At 38.6% G+C, this 23,739-nt stretch overlaps 1 protein-coding gene across 4 annotated transcripts in view; it reads right to left on the reverse strand.

Annotated features, from left to right (window-relative positions):
• KANSL1L (KAT8 regulatory NSL complex subunit 1 like) overlaps window positions 1-6,722 on the reverse strand; it is a 150,508-nt gene extending 143,786 nt beyond the window's left edge. Inside the window, exon 1 of one of the 4 annotated variants that reach the window (XM_004033142.4) lies at window positions 6,622-6,722. Coding sequence is in view for 1 of the 4 variants with exons in the window: in XM_055380473.2 (XP_055236448.1) it covers window positions 5,820-5,892 (73 nt within the window). In the remaining 3 variants the exon portion in view is untranslated. Of the gene's footprint in view, window positions 1-5,819; window positions 6,269-6,621 lie in introns of those variants that run through there. The other 3 variants (XM_019022456.4, XM_063695174.1, XM_055380473.2) reach the window with 3 other exon arrangements.
• Between the last annotated feature and the right edge of the window lie 17,017 nt (window positions 6,723-23,739).

Raw genomic sequence — 23,739 nt, forward strand, 5'->3', positions numbered from 1 at the left:
AGGCACCACCATCATCTTTGATGATTATTTCTTTCATATACACCCAAGATACTTAGGAACAAAAGGTCCCTTTTCTAAAAGAATTTAGTCTAATGATGCAGAACTTCAAAGAACCTAGAAGGAAGAAAACTGGAAAAAAGAATTAAACTTTTTGTCACAACACACAGAAATGAAAATATCAAACTTACAGAATTTAAGAAGCAAAACTAAGTTATGAAAATATATCAGTCCTCTTTCAAAGAAAGCAACTAGATACATAATCTTGATTCTGTCAATAGGTAACAGTTCTAGATAATCCAAAAACCAACTATGTTTCTTGGGTATAAATTTTACTTTTATTTTTTCTCTGTTTTTTTCTTTTTTGAGATGGAGTCTCGCCCCGCCACCTAGGCTGGAGTGCAATGGCACAATCTCAGCTCACTGCAACTTCCGCTTCCTGGGTTCAAGCGATTCTCCTGCCCCAGCCTCCCAAGTAGCTGGGATCACAGGTGCATGCCACCATGTCCAGCTAATTTTTTGTATCTTTAGTAGAGACGGGGTTTCACCATGTTGGCCAGACTGGTCTCGAACTCCTGACCTCGTGATCTGCCCACCAAAACACTGGCATACTTTTACGTTTTTACAACAGAATTTTCAACTTACATTCCAATTTTACTAAAAAAAACCCAAAAAACAAAAAACAAAAAAAATTCCTTAGCACATCAGCAGCCCAGAAATGTTATGGATGGCAAAACAAAACAAAAACCAGTCTGTTATAAAACTGTTACAGATAGTCTATCAAGTAAATAATCCTCCAGTAAGCAATTCCAAACTCAGTGTATCTCCGGTTTTTTTAAGAAGTCTTATTAAAAAACACCAGAGAGAATTTCAGTAAGACAAGACAAAGCTTATGTCTTTAAATAATAAACAGTTTTTAAAACTAGAAAGAATCAATTTTTTTGTTTTTGGTTATATTAAATTTGTTATATATAAAATTAATCTAATAAAAACAAGGGGGGATTGTAAAGTTAAATCTACACCATAAATTCTAATTTTTAGACTACAATTTAATCCAACGAACAATCACTGTGAATTAAGGCATTAGTTGCTATTAGTTGCTCTGAAATTATTATAAATAAAATTAAGTTAATCTGATAAAAACAATGGGTAGACTGTAAAGTTAAATCTATACCATAAATTCTAATTTTGGGTCTAGAATTTAATCCAAAGAACGTTCATTGTGAATTAAGGAAAGCATGAGTTACTATTAGTTGTTCTGAAATTGTGTAACAGTAGTCTCCCCTTATCAGCTGTTTCACTTCCATGGTTCGAGTAACCTGTGGTCAACTGCAGTCCAAAAACAAGTGAATACAGTACGGTAAGATATTTTGAGAGCGAGCAAGAAGAGCACATTCACATAACTTTTATGTATAGTTATAACTGTTCTACTACTGTTGTTGCTAATCTTTTACTATGCCTAATTTATAAATTCAACTTGATCATATGTATGTATGGCTAGAAAAAAATAAAGTATATATAGGGTTAAGTACTGTCTGCGATTTCAGGTACCACTGGGGATCTGAAACATATACCCCAAAAATAAAGATGGACTACTGTACTACAAATAAAAGGTCTTGCCCTGTTGTCTCCAGACTTTCCATTAGGAGTTTAATCTATATTTTTTAAGATTTCTAAACCATACATATTTATGAATTTAGCATTAATTAAATGCAATCTGATCCCTTGGACATCATGAAATACAGTAAAAGCCACCATCCTCAAAAGGTGCATGTACACAGTGAGATAATTACCAAGTCAATAGTTACTGAGTTGGTCCAGACAGTTAATAATCAGACCTTTACAAATTAATACATAGGTCACGTATTTCAAAAAATTTTTGACAAACTTTCTAAAGAAAAATAAAAAATTTGCTAATCTAATCTCAACGCTCAGAGTTGAAACCGATAATCTATATAAGAACCACTCTTCCTCCTGAGAATGTGCATTAAAGATTAAAGGCCAAATCTGAATTCCTATCCCCTAAAATACTGCTCCAGATTCTGATTTATATTCTAGAATGCATACATATATTCCATATATGCCATGGAAAATATCCTATCCAAATCTGCCCCTGAACATTAAATTTATTCTTTTAACTGGAATCTGGATAATCCCAGCTCTCTTAAATGCAGAGCAAAGAAACAAACTAGGAAAACATTATCAGAAAGACAGCAGATTTACACTTGATGCTTAAATAAAGTGAAAAGACTACCAACAGTATTTTGAGAGAGGGGAGAACCCTGAAGTAAGGTCAAATAATAAATTATTTCCACACTTGTGACCTAAATGTTTCATATAGCTAACCTAGGCTAATTACAGAAAGAAAGAGCAGAAAAAAGACAAATTCTTTTAGCAAAAGATGAGAAGTTTTTAAACATTATCTCTAGACTATAAGGAGACTAGAGGAGTACAGTCGTGCCACTGCATTTCAGCCTGGGTGACAGAGAGACACTGTCTCTACAAAAATTTAAAAATAAATAAATAAAAAATATATGAGGATTCAAAGTTACTGAATTGTAGCAGGGAAAAGTCCAATTAAACAAACAAAAAAAGAATGAGCTCACACTGGTACAGTTTTATTCCTCAAAAATACAGGAATTAATGGAAAGTAGGAATACAAAACACAGTGTTGTTTTCAAGATTTCTTCATGCCACTTTACAGGAATTCTCAATTTACTGCAGTAAACACTGCAGTAACTGGATAACTAGGATTCAGTCAGCTCAGTACTTTATATTCAATGATGTTTTATAAGCAAGAACTTCTTCCACTTTGAAAACTATGCCTAAAAAGGAATTCTCTTTGAAGACTAAAGGAATTTAATTAAAGATAAAGCCACTTGGGTGGCTACATAACACATCAAACAGATCATACTTCAAGCAGAATTATTACTCTTCACTTGTAAGTGCATGACTCATAGTCATTTTTTTCTGTGTATATCGATTTGGATCCAAAAATCTACATGTAGAAGTACACTATCACATTTGCTCAGTCTATATACTTTAGCTTCAATTTAACTTCACATGAATAAAGACTGATTAATGACCTACTGCCGAATAAAAATTTGTTTAAATAAAAACAACACACTTGAGAATTGTCTTGGACTGGAAACAAAGCCTCAATATTATATAAAATAAACAAAAAGTTCATAAATATTTTTAGAATATTAACAAAGTCTCAATATTATTAACGAATTTTCACGTCCATACAGAAATGTTTCTAAGAACCTAAAAATAACATCAAGTATTTAAAATTTCCATTATGAATAGTCTTTGGATTTTTATTATAGACTATCTACTGGCAAGTTTAATAGTACCATCTTTATTAACATTTGCTGGGTGTTTATCCCACATGATTAGTGAATAAGGAGTACAATTCAGTGAAAAGTCCCCATAAAACAACATTTAAAAGAAAAAGAAAGGTAGAAATCTCTTGGAAATTATATATCTTCCTTGCCTTTCTAAATGGAACATACTAAAAGTAATGTAAGATTGTATTTATGATTCTGGGTCATCATGATGTAAATTATTCCATTAAAGTACTATAATGCAGTATCAGCTTTAAGGATAGATATGAGAGATATGCTTTAAAATTAGTAAATTAGTTGCTAATTGTCCAATAACTGTCGCTCCTGCTGCAAGCAGCCCCATTCCTTTCTGTTTGTATCTTGATGAACCCAATCAGTAAACAACCCTAAGCATAATTCTATACCTGAAGAAAGCAGCTCTCTGCCTCCTTCAACTACCATCTAATACTATATAGACAAAATAAGGGTATGGAGAGATTATCTGAATACATGAAAAACATCATGAAAACAAGGATTACATATTATTTATAAGATTTATGTGGTAGATTAAAGGGCATAAAGGATCCTATAGGCAATAAGTGAGCTACCAAGAACCATCTCAATAATAAAGGAACTTCAGATAGCAGGCATCACTTTTTGTCAAACACAGTAAAAGCTACAAGTGAAACTACATTGATCAGTGAAACCTTTACGTTAATTCCATAGAAGACAGATGAATGAGTAAAGGAAATGAAATAATCTAAGGTATCATGATAAATGGCATCAAAATTGGATGAAGTTCTTGGATAATGCAGCAGTTGGGCTATGAGAAGTTAATTGACCTTCTGGTAGATAACTGTGATCAGATCACTGAGGCCTCACCTGAATGAAAAAGTAGTAAAAGTTATGAATCCAACAATAATAGTATATTACTAACAATGTACTAGTAAACTGAGTAAAACAAAAAGCAAAAGACAATTTCCTGATCTTCCATAGATAAAAAAGATATATATTAACCCACTGGCAAGTATTTATTGAGCACCCACTAAGTGATCTGCAGCATGTCAAACATGAAATATATTTCTTTCTCTCAAGTACTTTACAATAAGTTAAAAAATAAAACAGATACATCACAGATTAGAGTGAAAAAATTTAAAATGCAAATTAAAGCAAGGTTTTTAGTTTTAAAGCCTAATACTAGGTGATAAACAAAGACATAATGGGAGGCACACACATACCACTAGATCACTGTAAATCAATACAACATTCTGTAATTTGGTGATGACATAAGAGCCTTAAAAAACACACACACAAACAAACAACAAAAACAGACTCTTTGGCCCAGTAATTCCTCTTCTACAAATCTAAGGGGGGGGAAATTTCAAAGGTTTATGTAAAAGGATATTGTCTGTAGTGAAATATACACTAGCAAAACCAGAAACATCCCACATACGTGCCAACAGAAAAAATTTAAAATATGATAGTTACACGGCGAAATGTTAAGCAGCTATTAAAAATATTTTTCAAAGAATAATGATATGCGAATATCTGAGTTAAATGAAAATACCATATGATCTCAGTTTTAGGAAAAATACACATATATGCATACAGAAATATTTAAAGTACAAAATATTTATATTTTTCTTATTTGCACTCATCTATTTTCCAATTACTTTATAATAAATAAGATTTAACAAAATAATCGATTGTTATTTGCAAAGGCGCATCATGAAACAAAATTAAAATGTAAATGTTAAAAGTCAATGTGAGAGAATTGGCCTGGATTAAGAAGTTTCACATAAAAAATTACTCCAGACAGTTTGCGGGAGAGAATAATCTATGTAGATTAAAACCATGAGGAAATGGTTGCAGACGCTGACACTGATCTAAGTAGGTGGAAACTGAGGGAGAACCAAAGATAATGGTTACAACAGATTTTAAAGATACTCAAATATATTCTATTTCATGATTAATTCATTGTTTATATTTCCCCAACATGTGGGCTTTTAAAAAATTCACTTTTGTTATAAAAATAACACTACTTGGCAATTGGTAGAGATTAGGAATCACTTTTCCTAATACAAGGCATTTCTTCTTTCTTACAATCTCTTAAGACAGAGACCATATTATGAAACTTTACAAAAACGAAACAAGTTTGACATCAGAGAGGTGACTAACCCAAAGAAATGGCGAGTTATTAACAACGGGAAAGGCAGAGACCACTCACTGTTAAGCCTCTTTCTCAATACTGAATTATTTTTAGAGTCATTTTTTCCTAGTCAGAAATTGCCAGTTTTGTCTGCAGTGCTCACAAATACTTCACTTAGGTTTTGTGGCTAACAAACCTGCCCCATCCAGCAATATTTAAAATTATTACTGACCCAAACTCAGATGAAGTTAAGCAAACTGGCTAAAGACGAAGGAAGTTTGTCTCCTAAACCTCGCCAGAACATGAATGTCCTGAAGTTTGGGGAATCAAAAATGGAATGTGCTTACCACAGTTCAAACAAAAAAACAAACAAAAACGGACTCTCCCAGAGTAAGAAGAAAACATTACAAGAACGTCCATCCAGTGCCTGCCCTCCCGACTGCAAAGCCAGCCTCTTTCCTTTCCTGTGGTTTCTGAAACGGCCAGGATACCGCCTGGTATTTCTTGCTACCAAACACCACGCAATCTGACTTTTTCCAGCAAGACCGGTCCCTTCCTCAGCACACCGGTGACACAAACTTGGAAGCACCGTCCCTCAAAAATCCCCTAGATTCTGCTCTATCCCATATAACTCTAAAGCCCAAATCTACGTTTTCCTGAAAGAAAGTGTGAAATAAATAAAATAGGGGTCTCATCAAATCCAGCGGGCTCCGCCTCAGAGTCGCCTCAAAAGAGCCGTCACCACACCCGCAATGGGTGAGGCTCAGCCGATGAGACAAGGGGCGGGTCCGGAAAAACCACGTGTTCTGCCTTCTGCGCACGCGCCAGCCAAAACAAAAGGGAGGTCTGCCAAGCCCCACCCCCCACGTGACCGGCGTCTAGGTCCGCCCCCACCCCTCCCTAGACCCATTCCCTCCCCAGCTGCCAAGGCTGTTAGATTTAGCCGTTTAAATTTGGCTGCGGTCAGACCCCCGCCCTAGAGCGCGATCCCGTGCCGAGACCAGAGTCCAGCAGCCCAGAGGATTCGGGGGGCGAAGGGGCTGACGGTCGGTCGCCTGACCCGCAAGTCCACCCCTCCCCGCGCTGCCGCCGTCCCCAAGAGAGAAGACCCACCCCCGTCATCCCGCCGCTGAGACGCCGGCCACTCGCCTGCTGGGGCGCCCTGGCTCCCCTCCGCCGCCGCACCTTCGGTCCGGCCGTGGTGGGGGCTGCTGAGGTGATCTCTAGCTGCCCGCCCGCCTCCCCCACCCGGGGCGCCGCTGACTCGTCTCCAGAGCGCGCCCCGCTCCCGCCCCGGCCTCCGCCGCCGCCGCCGCCGCCGCCGCGGTTTAACAGTCCGCCCGCTGCCCGCAGCTCCGTGCGGCTCGGGGGGACGGAACCCTGCCGCGGTCTGGGAGCAGTGGGCGGGGCCCGGCGCTAGCCAATGGCAACGGGGGAGGGGCAGCGCCATGCAAATGAAGCGGGTGGCGGGGAAACCCCGGCAGGGGGCGGGGCCTGCAGAAGCGGCTCGGAGTGTTCTGGAAGTGGCAGGAGCATGACGCCCTTAACTCTGGTGCAGGGTTTACCTCGGCTCCCTCGGGACGGGTTCCGTGCAGCTCCCGCTTCCTCCCTTCTCTTTCCCAGTGCCATCCCTGGCGAGGGGGAAAAAAAATACACGGCCAGGAGACTTCCCACCCCTGCTTTGCTATTTTTGTACCTCCGTGACAAAAAAACAAAACCCTGAGGAAAAGTCAGGCGACTTCATTCCCTGCCGTCCGCGCCGGGGCCTCGACTACTGCTGGCGTCCGCGGCTTTCGCCCGCCGCTCCACAGGCGAGTTTTAAGAGATTTCTCACAATTGTCAAGTCCGCAAGTCTCCGTGCGTTTGCTTTTATTTGGGCAGTGCGTTCAAATCCGCTCATAATTCTTTCTGACCCTCAGAGGGGCCCTGAAGTAGGTGACAAATTTGCCTTGGATCCAACTGGGTGGTTTTGTGATTAAAAAAAAAAAAAACCAGACAAAGCAGTTTTAAGTCTCTACAAATCTGGTTTGAGTGGCGCTGGACTTAACTCCCCTCTGCAGTAACGCTGTCAAATAAACAAACGGAGTTCATGTGGAGATAGTTGGCCAGCGACACCCAAAAACACTTCTGAGCGTCTTGCACCTGGCCCCGCGAACCGCTCACCACAAAACAAACCTGCACCTGGGCACTTCCCCAGCCAAGAACTCGGTTTTTTTAAAACTGAACTCTAAATGTAGCTTCTTAGATGTTGTATCACAGTCTTTCCTAAGCACCTAATTTACACATGAAATGATTTAAGGAACGAAGAGCACTAGGCTTTTTAAGCCAGAAGGATAATAGCCATTATTTTAACCTTATCAATTGGATAAGATCCCGGGGGCGGAAGAGGGGAGAAATCCAAGGAATTGCAGTCATAACAAAGCGTAATCCGTAACATAGATAACTGGAATTGGAAAATCAGCTACTTGTTCCTGGTTCTTCTAGTAGATTGTGATATTACTGAAATAATTTTTATGACCAGCTGCATTTATTGGAGATATATTTTTTTAATTACTGAATAATTGCACCTCGATATGCGGCAAGGGAAGAATTTTAGGAAATTGATTTACTTTCATTGTAATAAAAATTGTAAGCTAATGATGTGTTGTGAAAAATAATTAAATCAGTAAGTATTTATTGGATATTTACCATATTCAAAGGACTGTCCTAGTCCCTGGGGACAGAAATGCAAAAATGAATAAAGTATTTTTTAAAGTTTTGTTTTTTTAATTAGCAGTTTGAGACATCTAATAAGCATGTGTTAAGATAGATCAAAGGAAGATTCTGGATTTGAGTTGGACGTTTAAAAGACTTAAGAGAGAGGAGGAAGGCATCAATAGTTCAGGAGATAGTGTCCTTGGGTGGTTTGAGGAGATGTTGTGTGAATATTTGGGGGGCAGAAAAGTACATTGTCAACTAGATTGAGTAAATCTTGAATGACAGGAATTCAGATTTTAACCTGAGGGAACTGTAGAGACATCAAATCATTTAATGGTACAGTTTTCTCCTGTGAAATAATTTTTTGCTACCAAACGAAATATTTATATATTTGCCAAATGTTTATTGAACACATGTTTTGTGATGGCTAATGAAGATATATTAGTAAACAAATTCCCTGTCCTCATGGAGTTTATAGGGGATGACAAAGGGATTAAGCTTTGTAACTACACAAATAGTGATTCATACAGCATTTCTACATATATTATGTAATTTGTTCATCACATAGCCGTGGGAGGTAGGCTGTTTCCAATACTCTAGATTAATTTTTTTTTTTTGAGACGGAGTCTCACACTGTCTCCCAGGCTGGAGTGCAGTGGTGCGATCTCGCCTCACTGCAAGCTCCGCCTCCCGGGTTCATGCCATTCTCCTGCCTCAGCCTCCCGAGTAGCTGGGACTACAGGCGCCCGCCACCAAGACCGGCTAATTTTTTTTTTTTTTGTATTTTTTGTATTTTTAGTAGAGACGGGGTTTCACTATGTTAGCCAGGATGGTCTAGATCTCCTGACCTGGTGATCTGCCCGCCTCGGCCTCCCAAAGTGCTGGGATTACAGGCGTGAGCCACTGCACCCGGCCGCTCCAGATTAATTCTTTTACCTTCTAGTCAGCCCTGCCGCCTGCTAAATGTTACAGACCTTAAATAAATATTTCAATCTATCAAGCTATCATACATGTACATTTTCCCTATTCCTTTTATATTCGGTTTAATAGGAATGTGGGGAGATGATTAACAAAATAATACAGGTTTGATATAAAATATATAGGAAAGCACAAAGAAGAAAACCACAATCATATGCAAAGTCTGTTGTATTTTATATGTATGACACTGTGCATACTGGTTTTTTATCCCATTTAGCTACATGTTAAGCATACTATCCCTTGACACTGAATATTGTTCTAAAGCATGATTTTATTATTTGTAGCATATACATGCCAGTTTTCCAGACACTATAGAATATCAGTTCTCCTTATTACAAAAATTGATATACTGAATCATTTGTCAAATTATTTTCTATATTACTCAGCAACAGCCTGAAAAGTGCATGTAGTTAATGTTTTTTTAAAATCAAGGACATATCATTTAGAAGGTACATTAAAAGCATTCTGATTTCCAAGAAAAAATATAACAGTGGTAAGAATAGAACACTTTAAAATCCAGCAAGAACAAGGAGAAGTAAAGGGCACCATTCTTGCTGACATAATAATTACCTATCTGGAAGCTTTAAAAAATGTCCAGGTAAGCAGTATTACAATGATTTCATGAGATAAACTTCTCTCTTAACACTGGTTTTTATTCAGTCATTCCTTTCACTCAAGAAACATTGATGCAACACTTAGTATAGCTGACACTGTGATAAATGCTAGAGATAAAGGAGAAAGATCAATCTTTAATTTCAAGCAACTCACAGCCAAGAAGGGGCTTTTATATCCCCCTTCGTTACTTTGTTTTTCTCCATAGCACTTATCAGCATCTAATGTAACATAGATTTTGATTTTTTTACTTTTGTAGTCTATCGCCCTAAATTAGACCATAAGTTCCATGAAGTCAGGCACTTTTGCTGGTTCACTCATTGCTGTATCCCTAGAGCCTAGGACAGGGCCTGACACATGTGGATTCTCAATGCATATTTATTGTCTGGATAAATTAATTTTCACATCCCAGAAAGTGAATGTTATATTCATTTTCCAGGTGAAAAAAATATGAAGCTTAGTGAGATTAATGTACCTAGATTCTTATGCTAATAAATGGCCCATTTCGAAGACAGACCTGACTGGGTCCAAAGCCAGAGTTCTTTCCTCACTACCTCTCACAGAATAGAAAGCTATTCTATTCTATTCTATTCTATTCTATTCTATTCTATTCTATTCTATTCTATTCTATCCCACCCCACCCCACCCCACCCCACCCTACCCTACCCTACCCTACCCTACCCTACCCTACTCTATTCGAGGTTGTCCTATTTATTTCTCCACATTTCTATGCCCTGAGAAACTGTCCCCGACTGTTATATTCCAGTATATTTAATTTTTCTTTTATGATCAGGTTTAGAGAGGGAAATAGAAGCAGAACGGCTAAACATGATAATCCCTACTCAGGACAGATTTAGCTTTAACTAACCAGTATCTATAAACAAGCAGACAAAAGGTAGAGGTAGGTAGCAAGACCTATAAGAATCTTCGAACCAGGGCTAAGTATAACAGAGAACAGAACTGGCCCATGACTACAGGGGAACAAAATGATTCCCTGTGTATATGAATATCCATGGCACTTTTATTCACAACAGCCTCAAACTGGAAACAGCCCTAAGATCCATCACCTTTGAAAGGATAAAGAGCTGGGCACGGTGGCTCACGCCTGTAATCCCAACACTTTGGGAGGCCGAGGCGGGCAGATCACCTGAAGTCAGGATTTCCAGATCAGCCTGACCAACATGGTGAAACCCCATCTCTACTAAAAATACAGAATTACCCGGGCATGGTGGCACATGCCTGTAATCCCAGCTACTTGGGAGGCTGAGGCACGATAATCACTTGAACCCAGGGGGCAGAGGTTGCAGTGAGTGGAGATCATGCCATTGCACTCCAGCCTGGGCAGCAAGAGCAAAACTCCATGTCAAAAAAAAAAAAAATTAAAGGAGAAAGAAATTATGGTACATTTTTCTTTGTATTCTATTATAGTGGTATAATAGAATACCACTCAGAAATAAAAAGAAGAAACTACTGATATATAAAACAACAAGGATGAGTCTCAAACAGTATGCTGAGTGAAAGAAGCCAGACACAGAATCATAAATATTGGATGATTCCATTTATATAAAGCTCTAGAGAAAGACAAATCTAACCAATAATGACAGAAAACAGATCAGTGGTTTCTTAGGGTTGGGGTGGGGAGAATTGACTGGGATGGGATTAAAGGGTGACAAAAAAGTTCTATATCTTGACCATGGTGGAAGTCAAATGGGTGCATGCATTTGTCAAAACTCATCAAAATATACTTAAAATGGGAACTCCCTAATGAAAGTGGACTAAGAAACCTCAAGAAGTTCTCAGTCTAAAATTAAAAACTAGGAAAATAGGCTGTGTATAATGTATGAGAAAACTCAAAATAATGATAGCTTTAAAACAGAAGGGTTAATCCTTTAACATATTTTATTGATTCTAAGACACCTTTTTTCCACACTTTAACATTTCAGAGATCAGAATAACTTCACAGTTCATGCAGTAAGAAAGTATTGTATGAGTTTGATTGGCAGTGTTTTTTTTAATGATACATAAATAGTGCATCTTAAGAATCAATGAAATGCAGTAAAATTAGTCTACAGATTAATTATTCCAGAACTGTTATAACAGCTCCACAAAGTCGCCAGAGACCCAGGCTCCTTTCTATTATTTTATCTTCTCCATTCTCAGCCCTGGCTTCCATTTTCAAAGCAATCTCATGATCCCAGATGGCTGGTGGAACCCCAATCATAACTATCCATTTCCCAGGCAGCAGGAAGAAAGAAGAGCAGGAAAGCAAACAGAGCCTTTAAGGTGACTTTCCTGAGTCCCTGTCAACAATTCTACAACTTCATCAGGTGGATAAGTTAATCTTTTATTTTACTTGTAGCTATTGTAAATGGTTTTACTTTCTTGATTTCTTCTCTAGATTGTATGCTGTTGGCATATAGAAATGCTACTGATTTTTGTATGTTGATTTTGTATCCTGCAACTTACTGAATTTATCAGTTTTAATAGTTTTTTTGGTGGACTTCTTCCTTTCCAATGTGGATGCCCTTTATTTCTTTTGCTATTTTTACAAATTTGCCCCGAAAAAGTTTTATTTCTTCTTCTTTTTAAACATTTTAAGTTCAGGGGTACAAGTGCAGGTATGTTACATAGGTAAACTTGTGTCATGGGGGTTTGTGTTCAGATTGTTTCATCAGCCAGGTATTAAGCCTAGTATCCATTAGTTGTTTTTCCTGATCCTCTCCCTCCTCCCACCCTCCATCCTCCAAAAGGCCCCAGTGTGTGTTGTTCCCCTCTATGTATTCATGTTTTCTCATCATTTAGCTCCCACTTATAAGTGAGAACATGCGGTATTTGGTTTTCTGTTCCTGAGTTAGTCTGCTAAGGATAATGGCCTCCAGCTCCATCCATGTCCCTCCAATGGACATCTCGTCTTTTTTATGGCTGCATAGTATTCCATGGTGTATATGTACCACATTTTCTTTATCCAGTCTGAAAAGATACTCTTTTCAATAAGTAGTGTTGGAACAGTTAGATATTTAGATGCAAAAAAAGTAAGCCTTAACATGAAACTTCATGCTTTATAAAAAAATTACTAAAGGGAATATAGATCTAAATGAACAATATAAAATATAACCTTCTTAGAAGAAAACATAGAAAACCTTATGATTTGGGTTTGGGTAAAGAGTTCTTAGACATGGCACCAAATGCATGACCCACAAAATAAAAAAGTGGTACACTGAAATTCGTCAAAATTAAAAACTTTTGTTCTGAGAAATCAACTGTTAAAAGAATGAACTAGCTACAGTGAGAAAATATTCGCAAACCACATATCTAACAATGGACTTGTATCTATAGCGGAACAGCTCTGCAGCGGCTGACAACCTTGCATAGGCCACATAAGCAAGGCTTGAATGGCAGCTGAATCTTAGCAGAATGCTTCGTGATCCTCCTGGAATAGGAAAGCATGGGGGCTTGTGAGGTAGTGCTACATGCCATTGCTTACTGGCTTCCCTCTATACCAAGGAGGCTGCCAAAGACCCTTTGTCATTATCTCATGGTTTCTGATGAGGTACAAGGCTTCCTCTCTTGCTACCCTTAAGGCACAAATGCAGCTATAAAAAAAACTGCTTAGCAGTATCATGGAAATGGGCTCCTCAGCAACAGGGAATCCTATCATTCTTGCTGTGGTCATCTGACTTCTTTTGTTTCACTGTCTCCCTATACAAAGGTAACGAAGAGCTGGATCCTTTAGCTACTCTTCTTTTTACTCTCTATGTAAGCAATAAACTGAGTCTAAAAAGGTCTTGTTTTTTTGCAGCTGAATCTGTTAGCCTAGCTTTGCCTTGTACTTGACAGTATCCAGAATATATAAAGAATTTTCAAAACTCAACATAAAACAAACAACACAATTAAAAAATGGGCAAAAGAAAGGTAATATGTGAAAGGCAAGTAAGCACATGATATATTGTTCTGCATGATTAGACATAAAGGAAATTCAAATTAAAACCATGGTGACATGCTACTACATACCTATTAGAATGGCAAAAATTAAAAAAACAAAGTGCTGGAGAAGATTTAAAGTAACTGGAACTCTTACATTGCTGGTTGGTCAGCAAAGTGGTACAGGCACTTTGGAAAAACAGTTTGGCAGTTTCTTATAAGTTTAAACACACACTTACCATGTGACACAACAAGTCCTCTCCAGGATATTTAACCTTAACAAGATATTAAGATTTAATCTTAACCAACGTGTCTGAAAACAGGTGAATGAATAAACTGTGGTACATGCCTACAGTTAGCACCAAAAAAGGAAGAAGCTATTGACTCATGCAACATGGATGGATCATAAATATATTTTGCTAAGAGAAAGAAATTATTCTCGAAAGATAACATACTATAGTAATAGGTGTGGAGAGGGTGTGACTATAAAGGGCAGAATTTTTTGAGGAAAAGACTGTTGAGGGAGTTTTTTGGGGGTGATAAGACTGTTCTGTATATCCTAACTGTGGTGGTGATCACATCAATCTATAAATGCTAAAACTCTCAGAACCAAAAAAGGCAATTTTACTGTTACGTATGAATACCAAAAAAGGGAAAATATGCTATATGTTAACTTTTAAAATGAAATTTATAAACAGAAAGGAAAAAGAGAAAAGGGAGGACTGCTATTTAAAAAAGGAGAGAGACAGAGAGAGAGAGACCAAATACAATTTGTGGACCTTGTTCAGATCCTTATTTGAATAAACTAACTACAAAAGGCATTTTTGATGCAGTCAAGGAAAATGTAATGTGAACTTGGACTTATATATTAAATTTAGGTTTTTTAAAGTATGATAATAACCTTGTGGCTATGTAAAAATATCTTCACCAGTTAGATACATATTCTGAAATACATTTGTGTTTGTGAAGTAGCATTAAATCTGGGATTTGCCCTATAATATGTGAGGAAAAAAGTGGAGGAGATTGGCAAATGTTGAAGCTGGAGGTTCATTATATTGTACTCTATTTTTTAGTAAGTTTGACGTATTCCATAAGTTTTTTCTTAAAAATGACATTTTAAAAATTATAGTAGAATTTCTTTTCCTCATTTATTGTAAAGCAGCAGACATAGACCTACAGTTGGTTTCAATCTCAGTGTCAAATCTTTCCAATGACTCCAAATAAATAAATGCTGTGTGTGCCAAAAATACTGACATGAGAAAAATTCTGCTAGAAATCTTATACTTTGAGTAATAAACTACTAGAATTACTAGATTAGTAAAAATTTGAAGAGTTAGATTTTAAAATAGCAAATCAAAACAGTTTTCAATGACACCATCAAAGAAACAAAGGGCAAGAGTAATTTTAAAGCAATCATGATCCTAAAACTCTTAGCCAAAAAACAAAATTACTCAGGCTTTTAAACTCTCATTTATATTTACACAATGTTTCTTTCTTGCTGTGTTGGTCCAGCCTGTTCTTTTAAGCATTATTATTATTTATCATTTCTTGAGCACTCAGCACTGCATGAGATACAGATGATAAGTTCCCTCCCTAGGAGACAACAATCAAAGCCACACAAGCAAAACATAAAGATAAGCTGTTTAAGAAATGAGAACCAAATGAAAGATTAAGAAGCACATTGTGAATTCCCTTTTTTTGTTTGTTTCAGCTTTAAGCCCATGATACAAAACATGCTTCTTTTGGGGGTGTAAAACAAGACTGTGGTTGTTAAGATAAAGCCACTGGCTTAGAATAGAAAATATCCCAGAGATCATTGTAAGAAAACATCCTACCTTAGAAATCTTTTCACTTTCTGCTATACGTAAATTACTAGAACCTATTCCTGGCTCTAGAGGACTGTAATCACTATGTATGTGTGCACGTGTGTGTGTGAGAAAGCGGAATAGAAGGAGAGAGATTTAGGTCTGCCCAGCAGCCTTTTTTGTTCCCTTTCTTTTGATAGTACCACACTGCTTCAGAGACTGCTTCTCCCAGTCCACATATTCCTGATGGAACTGTCAATCATAGTCCATTTCTTCCCTACCTTATAATGACAGATGCAGGCCTGAAGCAGCACAAGGTGATTTTTACAGGGCTCATAATGAAGGTCTTCTACAGGGTTCATTAGGCCAATTTGCAAAGAAAAGTAGAAATAAATGGATATAGCATAAATGCTGGCAGTTCTAAGCTCCAGAATCAGGCCCTTGAAACTCCAGTTCCTACAGGTCTTTATATGAGCTGCTCTGCAATATTTTTAAGCAACTAAACTTAAGTTCTTGCCTAGGGTGGTTTCAGTTGGGTTTCTTTTGTCATTTGCACCTGACAAAATCTTGGGAAGGTAAACAACATACCCAAGGTTGAGCGGCTCCTAAATGGCAGTCATTCAAACCTAACTCTGTCCATCTCTACACAATAGACTTTTCCTACTGTGCTAATTTACTTTTTAAACCTACAGATGTTTCATTCCTAAAATCTAGTTTTCTTCAAGATTGGGAATGGAAGGAAAAGAGGCTGCAGTGAAGTGGGGCAGTGTGGAAGGGGTCCGTCTAGTCCTCTATCACTTTCTGGCAGTAGGAGAAAAGTGAAAGCCACAAATACAGTAAAATCTAATAAAAAATTATATTAATCCACTTTGCATATGAGAAAGATCCTAAGCTGGCAACTATACAAACTTCTGCCTAAGAGCAAATCAAAGCTGTATAGTTCTAGAAAAGAATGGTATACGTATAGGGTGATTTCTGCATTTCCAACTGAGGTACCCAACTCATCTCACTGGGACTCGTTAGACAGTGGGTGCAGCCCATGGAGGGTGAGCCAAAACAGGGTGGGGTGTTGCCTCACCCAGGAAGTGCAAGGGGTCAGGGAACTCCATCCCCTAGCCAAGGGAAGCCAGGAGGGACTGTACTGTGAGGAACTGTACATTCTGGCCCAGATACTACATTTTCCCCATGGTCTTTGCAATCTGCAGACCAGGAGATTCCCTCGGATGCCTACACCACCAGGGCCCTGGGTTTCAAGCACAAAACTGGGCAGCCATTTGGGCAGACACTGAGCTATCTGCAGTTTTTTGTTTTTTTTTTTTTTTCACACCCCAGTGGTGCCTGAAACACCAGCAGGACAGAACCGTTCACTCCCCTGGAAAAGAGGCTGAAGCCAGGAAGCCAAGTGGTCTAGCTCAGCAGATCCCACCCCCACAGAGCCCAGCAAGCTAAGATCCACTGGCTTGAAATTCTCACTCCCAGCACAGCAGTCTGAAGTCAACCTGGATGCTCGAGCTTGGTCGGGGGAGGGGCATTCGCCATTACTGAGGCTTGAGTAGGCGGTTTCCCCCTCACAGTGTAAACAAAGCCACCTGGAAGTTTGAACTAGGCAGAGCCGACCGCAGCTCTGCAAAGCTGCTGTAGCCAGACTGCCTCTCTAGATTCCTCCTCTCTGGGCAGGCCATCTCTGAAAGAAAGGCAGCAGCCCCAGTCGTGTTTATAGATAAAACTCCCATCTCGCTGGGACAGAGCACCTGGAAGAAGGGGTGGCTGTGAGCGCAGCGTCAACAGACTTAAACATTCCTGCCTGCTGGCTCTGAAGACAGCAGTGAATCTCCCAGCACAGTGCTCAAGCTCTGCTAAGGGACAGACCGCCTGCTCAAGTGGGTACCTGACCCCGCTGCCTCCTGACTGGGAGACACCCCCCAGCAGGGGTCGACAAACACCTCATACAGGAGAGCTCTGGCTAGCATCTGGCAGGTGCCCCTCTGGGACAAAGCTTCCACAGGAAGGAACAGGCAGCAATCTTTGCTATGCTGCAGCCTTCGATGGTGATACCCAGGCAAACAGGGTCTGGAGTGGACCTCCAGCAAATTCCAGGAGACCTGCAGCAGAGGGGTCTGTTAGAAGGAAAACTAACAAACAGAAAGGAATAGCATCGACATCAACAAAAAGGACGTCCACACAGAAACCCCGAAGTTCAACAACATCAAAGACCAAAGGTAGATAAATCCATGAAGATAAGGAAAAACCAGCACAAAAAGGCTGAAAATTCCAAACACCAGAACGTCAATTCTCCTCCAAAGGATCACAACTCCTTGCCAGCAAGGGAACAAAACTGGACAGAGAATGGGTTTGAGGAATTGACAGAACTAGACTTCAGAAGGTGGGTAATAACAAATTTCTCCAAGCGAAAGGAGCATGTTCTAACCCAATGCAAGGAAGCTAAGAATCTTGAAAAAAAGGTTAGAGGCATTGCTAACTAGAATAACCAGTTTAGAGAAGAATATAAATAGCCTGATGGAGCTGAAAAATACAGCAAGAGAACTTAGTGAAGCATACACAAGTATCAATAGCCGAATCAATCAAGCAGAAGAAAGGATATCAGAGATTGAAGATCAACTTAATGAAATAAAGCATGAAGACAAGATTAGAGAAAAAATAATGAAAAGGAATGAATAAAGCCTCCAAGAGATATGGGACTATGTGAAAGGACCAAATCTACATTTGATTGGTGTACCTGAAAGTGATGGGGAGAATGGAACCAAGTTGGAAAATACTCTTCAGGGTATTATCCAGGAGAACTTCCCCAACCTAGCAAGATAGGTCAACATTCAAATTCAGAAAATACAGAGAACACCACAAAGATACTCCTCAAGAAGAGCAACCCCAAGACACATAATCATCAGAATCACCAAGGTTGAAATGAAGGAAAAAATGTTAAGGGCAGCCAGAGAGAAAGGTCGGTTTACCCACAAAGGGAAGCCCATCAGATTAACAGCAGATCTCCCTGCAGAAACCCTACAAGCCAGAAGAGAATGGGGGCCAATATTCAACATTCTTAAAGGAAAGAATTTTCAACCCAGAATTTCATATCCAGTCAAACTAAGCTTCATAAGCAAAGGAGAAATAAAATCCTTTACAGACAAGCAAATGCTGAGAGATTTTGTCATCACCAGGCCTGCATTACAAGAGCTCCTGAAGGAAGCACTAAATATGGAAAGGAACAACCAGTACCAGCCACTGCAAAGACGTACTAAATTGTAAAGGCCATTGATACTATGAAGAAAATGCATCAACTAACGGGTAAAATAACCAGCTAGCCTCATAATGATAGGATCAAATTCAGACATAACAATATTAACCTTAAATGTAAATGGGCTAAATGCCCCAATTAAAAGACACAGACTGGCAAATTCGATAAAGAGTCAAGACCCATTGGTGTGCTATATTCAGGAGACCTATCTCATGTGCAAAACACACATAGGCTCAAAATAAAGGGATGGAAGAATATCTACAAAGCAAATGGAGAGCCAAAAAAAAGCAGGGGTTTCAATCCTAGTCTCTCTAAAACAGACTTTAAACCAACAAAGATCAAAAAAGACAAGGGCATTACAGGGATCAATGCAACAAGAAACACTAACTATCCTAAATATATATGCACCCAATACAGGAGCACCCAGATTCATAAAGAAAGTTCTTAGAGGCCTACAAAGAGAATTAGACTCCCACACAATAATAGTGGGAGACTTTAACACCCCATTGTGAATATTAGATCAATGAGACAGAAAATTAAGAAAATATTCAGGATTTGAACTCAGCTCTGGACCAAGAGAGCCTAATAGACATCTACAGAACTCTCCACCCCAAATCAACAGAATATACATTCTTCTCAGCACCACATTGCACTTATTCTAAAATTGACCACATAATTGGAAGTAAAGCACTCGTCAGCAAATGCAAAAGAACAGAAACCGCAACAAACAGTCTCTCAGACCACAGTACAATCAAATTAGAACTCAGCATTAAGAAACTCACTCAAAACTGCACAACTACATGGAAACTGAACACCACCTGCTCCTGAATATCTACTGGCTAAATAATGAAATTAAGGCAGAAATCAAGAAGTTCTTTGAAATGAATGAGAACAAAGAGACAATGTACCAGAATCTCTGGGACTCAGCTAAAGCAGTTTTTAGAGGGAAATTAATAGCACTAAATGCCCACAGGAGAAAGCAGGAAAGATCTAAAATCAGCACCCTAACATCACAATTAAAATAACTAGAACAGCAAGAACAAACAAATTTGAAAGCTAGCAGAAGACAAGAAATATCTAAGATCAGAGCAGAACTGAAGGAGTTAGAAACATGAAAAAGCCTTCAAAAAAATCAATGAATCCAGAGGCTGTTTTTTTGAAAAGATTAACAAAATAGATAGACTGATAGCCAGTCTAATGAAGAAATGAGAGAAGAATCAAATAGACACAATAAAAAACTGATAAAGTGGATATCACTACTGATTCCACAAAAATACAAACTACCACCAGAGAATACTATAAACACCTCTATGCAAATAAACTAGAAAATCTAGAAGAAATGGATAAATTCCTGGACAAATACACCCTCCCAAGACTAAACAAGGAAGAGGTCCAATCCCTGAACAGACCAATAACAGGCTCTGAAATTGAGGCAGGAATTAATAGCCTACCAACCAAAAAAAGCCCAGGACCACACAGATTCATAGCCATCTTCTGTTGCAGGTACAAAGAGGAGCTGGTACCATTCCTTCTGAAACTATTCCAAACAATAAAAAAAGGGAATCCTCCCTAACTCATTTCATGAGGCCAGCATCATCCTGATACCAAAACCTGGCAGACACACACACACACACACACACACACACACACACAATTCAGGCCAATATCCCTGATGAAAATCGATGTAAAAATCCTCAATAAAATACTGGCAAAGCATATCCAGCAGCACATCGAAAAGCTTATCCACCACGATCAAGTTGGCTTCATCCCTGGAATGCAAGGCTGGTTCAACATACAGAAATGAATACACTTAATCCATCACATAAACAGAACCAATGACAAAAACCACATGATTATCTCAATAGATGCAGAAAAGGCCTCCGATAAAAATCAGCACCACTTCATGGTAAAAACTCTCAATAAACTAGGTATTGATGGAATGTATCTCAAAATAATAAGAGCTATTTATGACAAACCCACAGCCAATATCATACTGAATGGGCAAAAACTGGAAGCACTCCCTTTGAAAACTGGCACAAGATAAGGATGCCCTCTCTCACCACTCCTATTCCACATAGTATTGGAAGTTCTGGCCTGGGCAGTCAGGCAAGAGAAAGAAATAAAGGTATTCAAATAGGAAGAGAGGAAGTCAAATTGTCTCTGCAGATGACATGGTTGTATATTTAGAAAACCCCATCATCTCAGCCAAAAAATCTCCTTAAGCTGATAAGTAACTTCAGCAAAGTCTGAGGATACAAAATCAATGTGCAAAAACTACAAGCATTCTTATACACCAATAATAGACAAACAGCCAAATCATGAATAAACTCCCGTTCACAAATGCTACAAAGAGAATAAAATACTTAGGAGTCCAACTCACAAGGGATGTGAAGGACCTCTTCAAGGAAAACTACAAACCGCTGCTCAAGGAAATCAGAGAGGACACAAACAAATGGAAAAACATTCCATGCTCATGGATAGGAAGACTCAATATCGTGAAAATGGCCATAATGCCCAAAGTAATTTATAGATTCAATGCTATCCCCATTAAGCTACCATTGACTTTCTTCACAGAATTAGAAAAAACTAGTTTAAATTTCATATGGAACCACAAAAGAGACAATATAGCCAATTAAATCTTAAGCTAAAAGAGCAAAGCTGGAGGCATCATGCTACCTGAATTCAAACTATACTACAAGGCTACAGTAACCAAAACAGCATGGTACTGGTACCAAAACAGATATATAGACCAATGGAACAGAACAGAGGCCTCAGAAATTACGCCACACATCTACAACCATATGATCTTTGACAAACCTGACAAAAACAAGCAATGGGGAAATGATTCCCTATTTAATAGTGTTGGGAAAACTGGCTAGCCATATGCAGAAAATTGAAACCGCACCCCTTCCTTACGATTTACACAAAAATTAACTCAAGATGGATTAAAGATGTAAATGTAAGATCTAAAAACCATAAAAACCCTAGAAGACGACCTAGGCAATACCATTCAGGACATAGGCATGGGCCAAGACTTCATGACTAAAACACCAAAAGCAACTGCAACAAAGCCAAAATTGACAAATGGGATCTAATTAAGCTAAAGAGCTTCTGCACATCAAAAGAAACTATCATCAGCGTGAACAGGCAACCAACAGAATGGGAGAATATTTTTGCAATCTATCCATCTGATGAAGGGCTAATATCCAGAGTGTACAAGGAATTTAAACAAATTTAGAAGATAAAAAACAACTCCAACAAAAAGTGGGTGAAGGAGATGAACAGACACTTCTCAAAAGACATTTATGCGGCCAACAAACATATGAAAAAAAGCTCATCATCACTGGTCATTAGAGAAATGCAAATCTAAACCACAATAAGATACCATCTCACGCCAGTTAGAATGCCAATCATTAAAACGTCAGAAAACAACATGCTGGAGAAGATGTTGAGAAATAGGAACGCTTTTACACTGTTGCTGGGGGTGTAAATTAGTTCAACCATTGTGGAAGACAGTGTGGCGATTCCTCAAGGATCTAGAACCAGAAATACCATTTGACCCAGCAATCTCATTACTGGGTATATACCCAAAGGGTTATAAATCACTCTACTATAAAGACACATGCACACGTATGTTTATTGCAGCACTGTTCACAATAGCAAAGACTTGGAACCAACACAAATGCCCATTAATGATAGACTGGATAAAGAAAATGTGGCACATATACACCATGGAATACTATGCAGCCATAGAAAGGATGCATTCATGTCCTTTGCAGGGATATGGATGAGGCTGGAAACCATCATTCTCAGCAAACTAACACAGGAACAGAAAACCAAACACTGCATGTTCTCATTCATAAGCGAGAGTTGAAAAATGAGAACACATGGATACAGGGAGGGGAACATCACACACCAGGGCCTGTGAAGGGTAGGGGGGTAGGGGAGGGATAGCATTAGGAGAAATACCCAATGTAGATGACGGGTTGATGGGTGCAGCAAACCACCATGGCATGTGTATACCTATGTAACAAACCTGCATGTTCCGCACATATATCCCAGAGCTTAAAGTATAATAAAAAGGCCAGGTGCAGTGGCTCACACCTGTAATCACAGCACTTTGGGAGGCCGAGGTGGGCAGAACACGAGGCCAAGAGTTCGAGACCAGCCTGACCAACATGGCGAAACCCCATCTCTACTAAAAATACAAAAATTAGCCAGGTGTGGTGGTGCGTGCCTGTAATCCCAGCTACTCAGGAGGCTGAGACAGGAGAATTGCTTGAACCTGGGAGGCGGAGGTTGCTGTGAGCAGAGATCATGCCATTGCACTCCAGCTTGGATGACAGAGCGAGACTCCATCTTAAAAAATAAAGTACAAAAAAAAATTGTAAAAAGACTGGTATCAAAATATTTTTTCTTCCCTCTCCTCTCTCCAGTTGTAATGGTTGTATTAAAAAACAATGTTTAATATCAACAATACCAAATAAAATGTTTGTGTTCTAAGTTGAGTAAGAATACATCTGTTTCCATGTTAAAGCTACTTTAAATTAATGGTTTATTTTTTGTAATTAATTTTAAGTCTTAAATCAAATGTCATTTCCTCACTTTTGAATTTTAAATGCTTACTTTATTATTTACATTGCACTTATGCTTGAAATTATCTCTTTTACATATTTACTTCTTACCTTATTTTACTACTTATTTGTTTATTCACTTATTTTTTAGTGATCTTGCCAGTTTTGTTTGTCATCATTGTATTAACAGCCTGGTTTATAGAAGACATAAAGTAATCATTAAGTTAATAAATACATTAACTGTTGCAAAAGAAAAGCCATTGCTTTGATACCTATAAAATGTACCAATATCTTGAAATTAAAAATGATGGATTATTCTGTGTTCTCAGATGTCAGCAATTGACAGAACCAAGGCATTCCCTGGTCAGGGTTAGGCAAATACTTAGCTGAGTCCTAGGGGTCTCAAGGCAGTAAGGTATGATGGCTT

The sequence above is a fragment of the Gorilla gorilla genome, chromosome 11 (assembly GCF_029281585.2).
Source record: "Gorilla gorilla gorilla isolate KB3781 chromosome 11, NHGRI_mGorGor1-v2.1_pri, whole genome shotgun sequence".
Taxonomy (NCBI): Eukaryota; Metazoa; Chordata; class Mammalia; order Primates; family Hominidae; genus Gorilla; species Gorilla gorilla.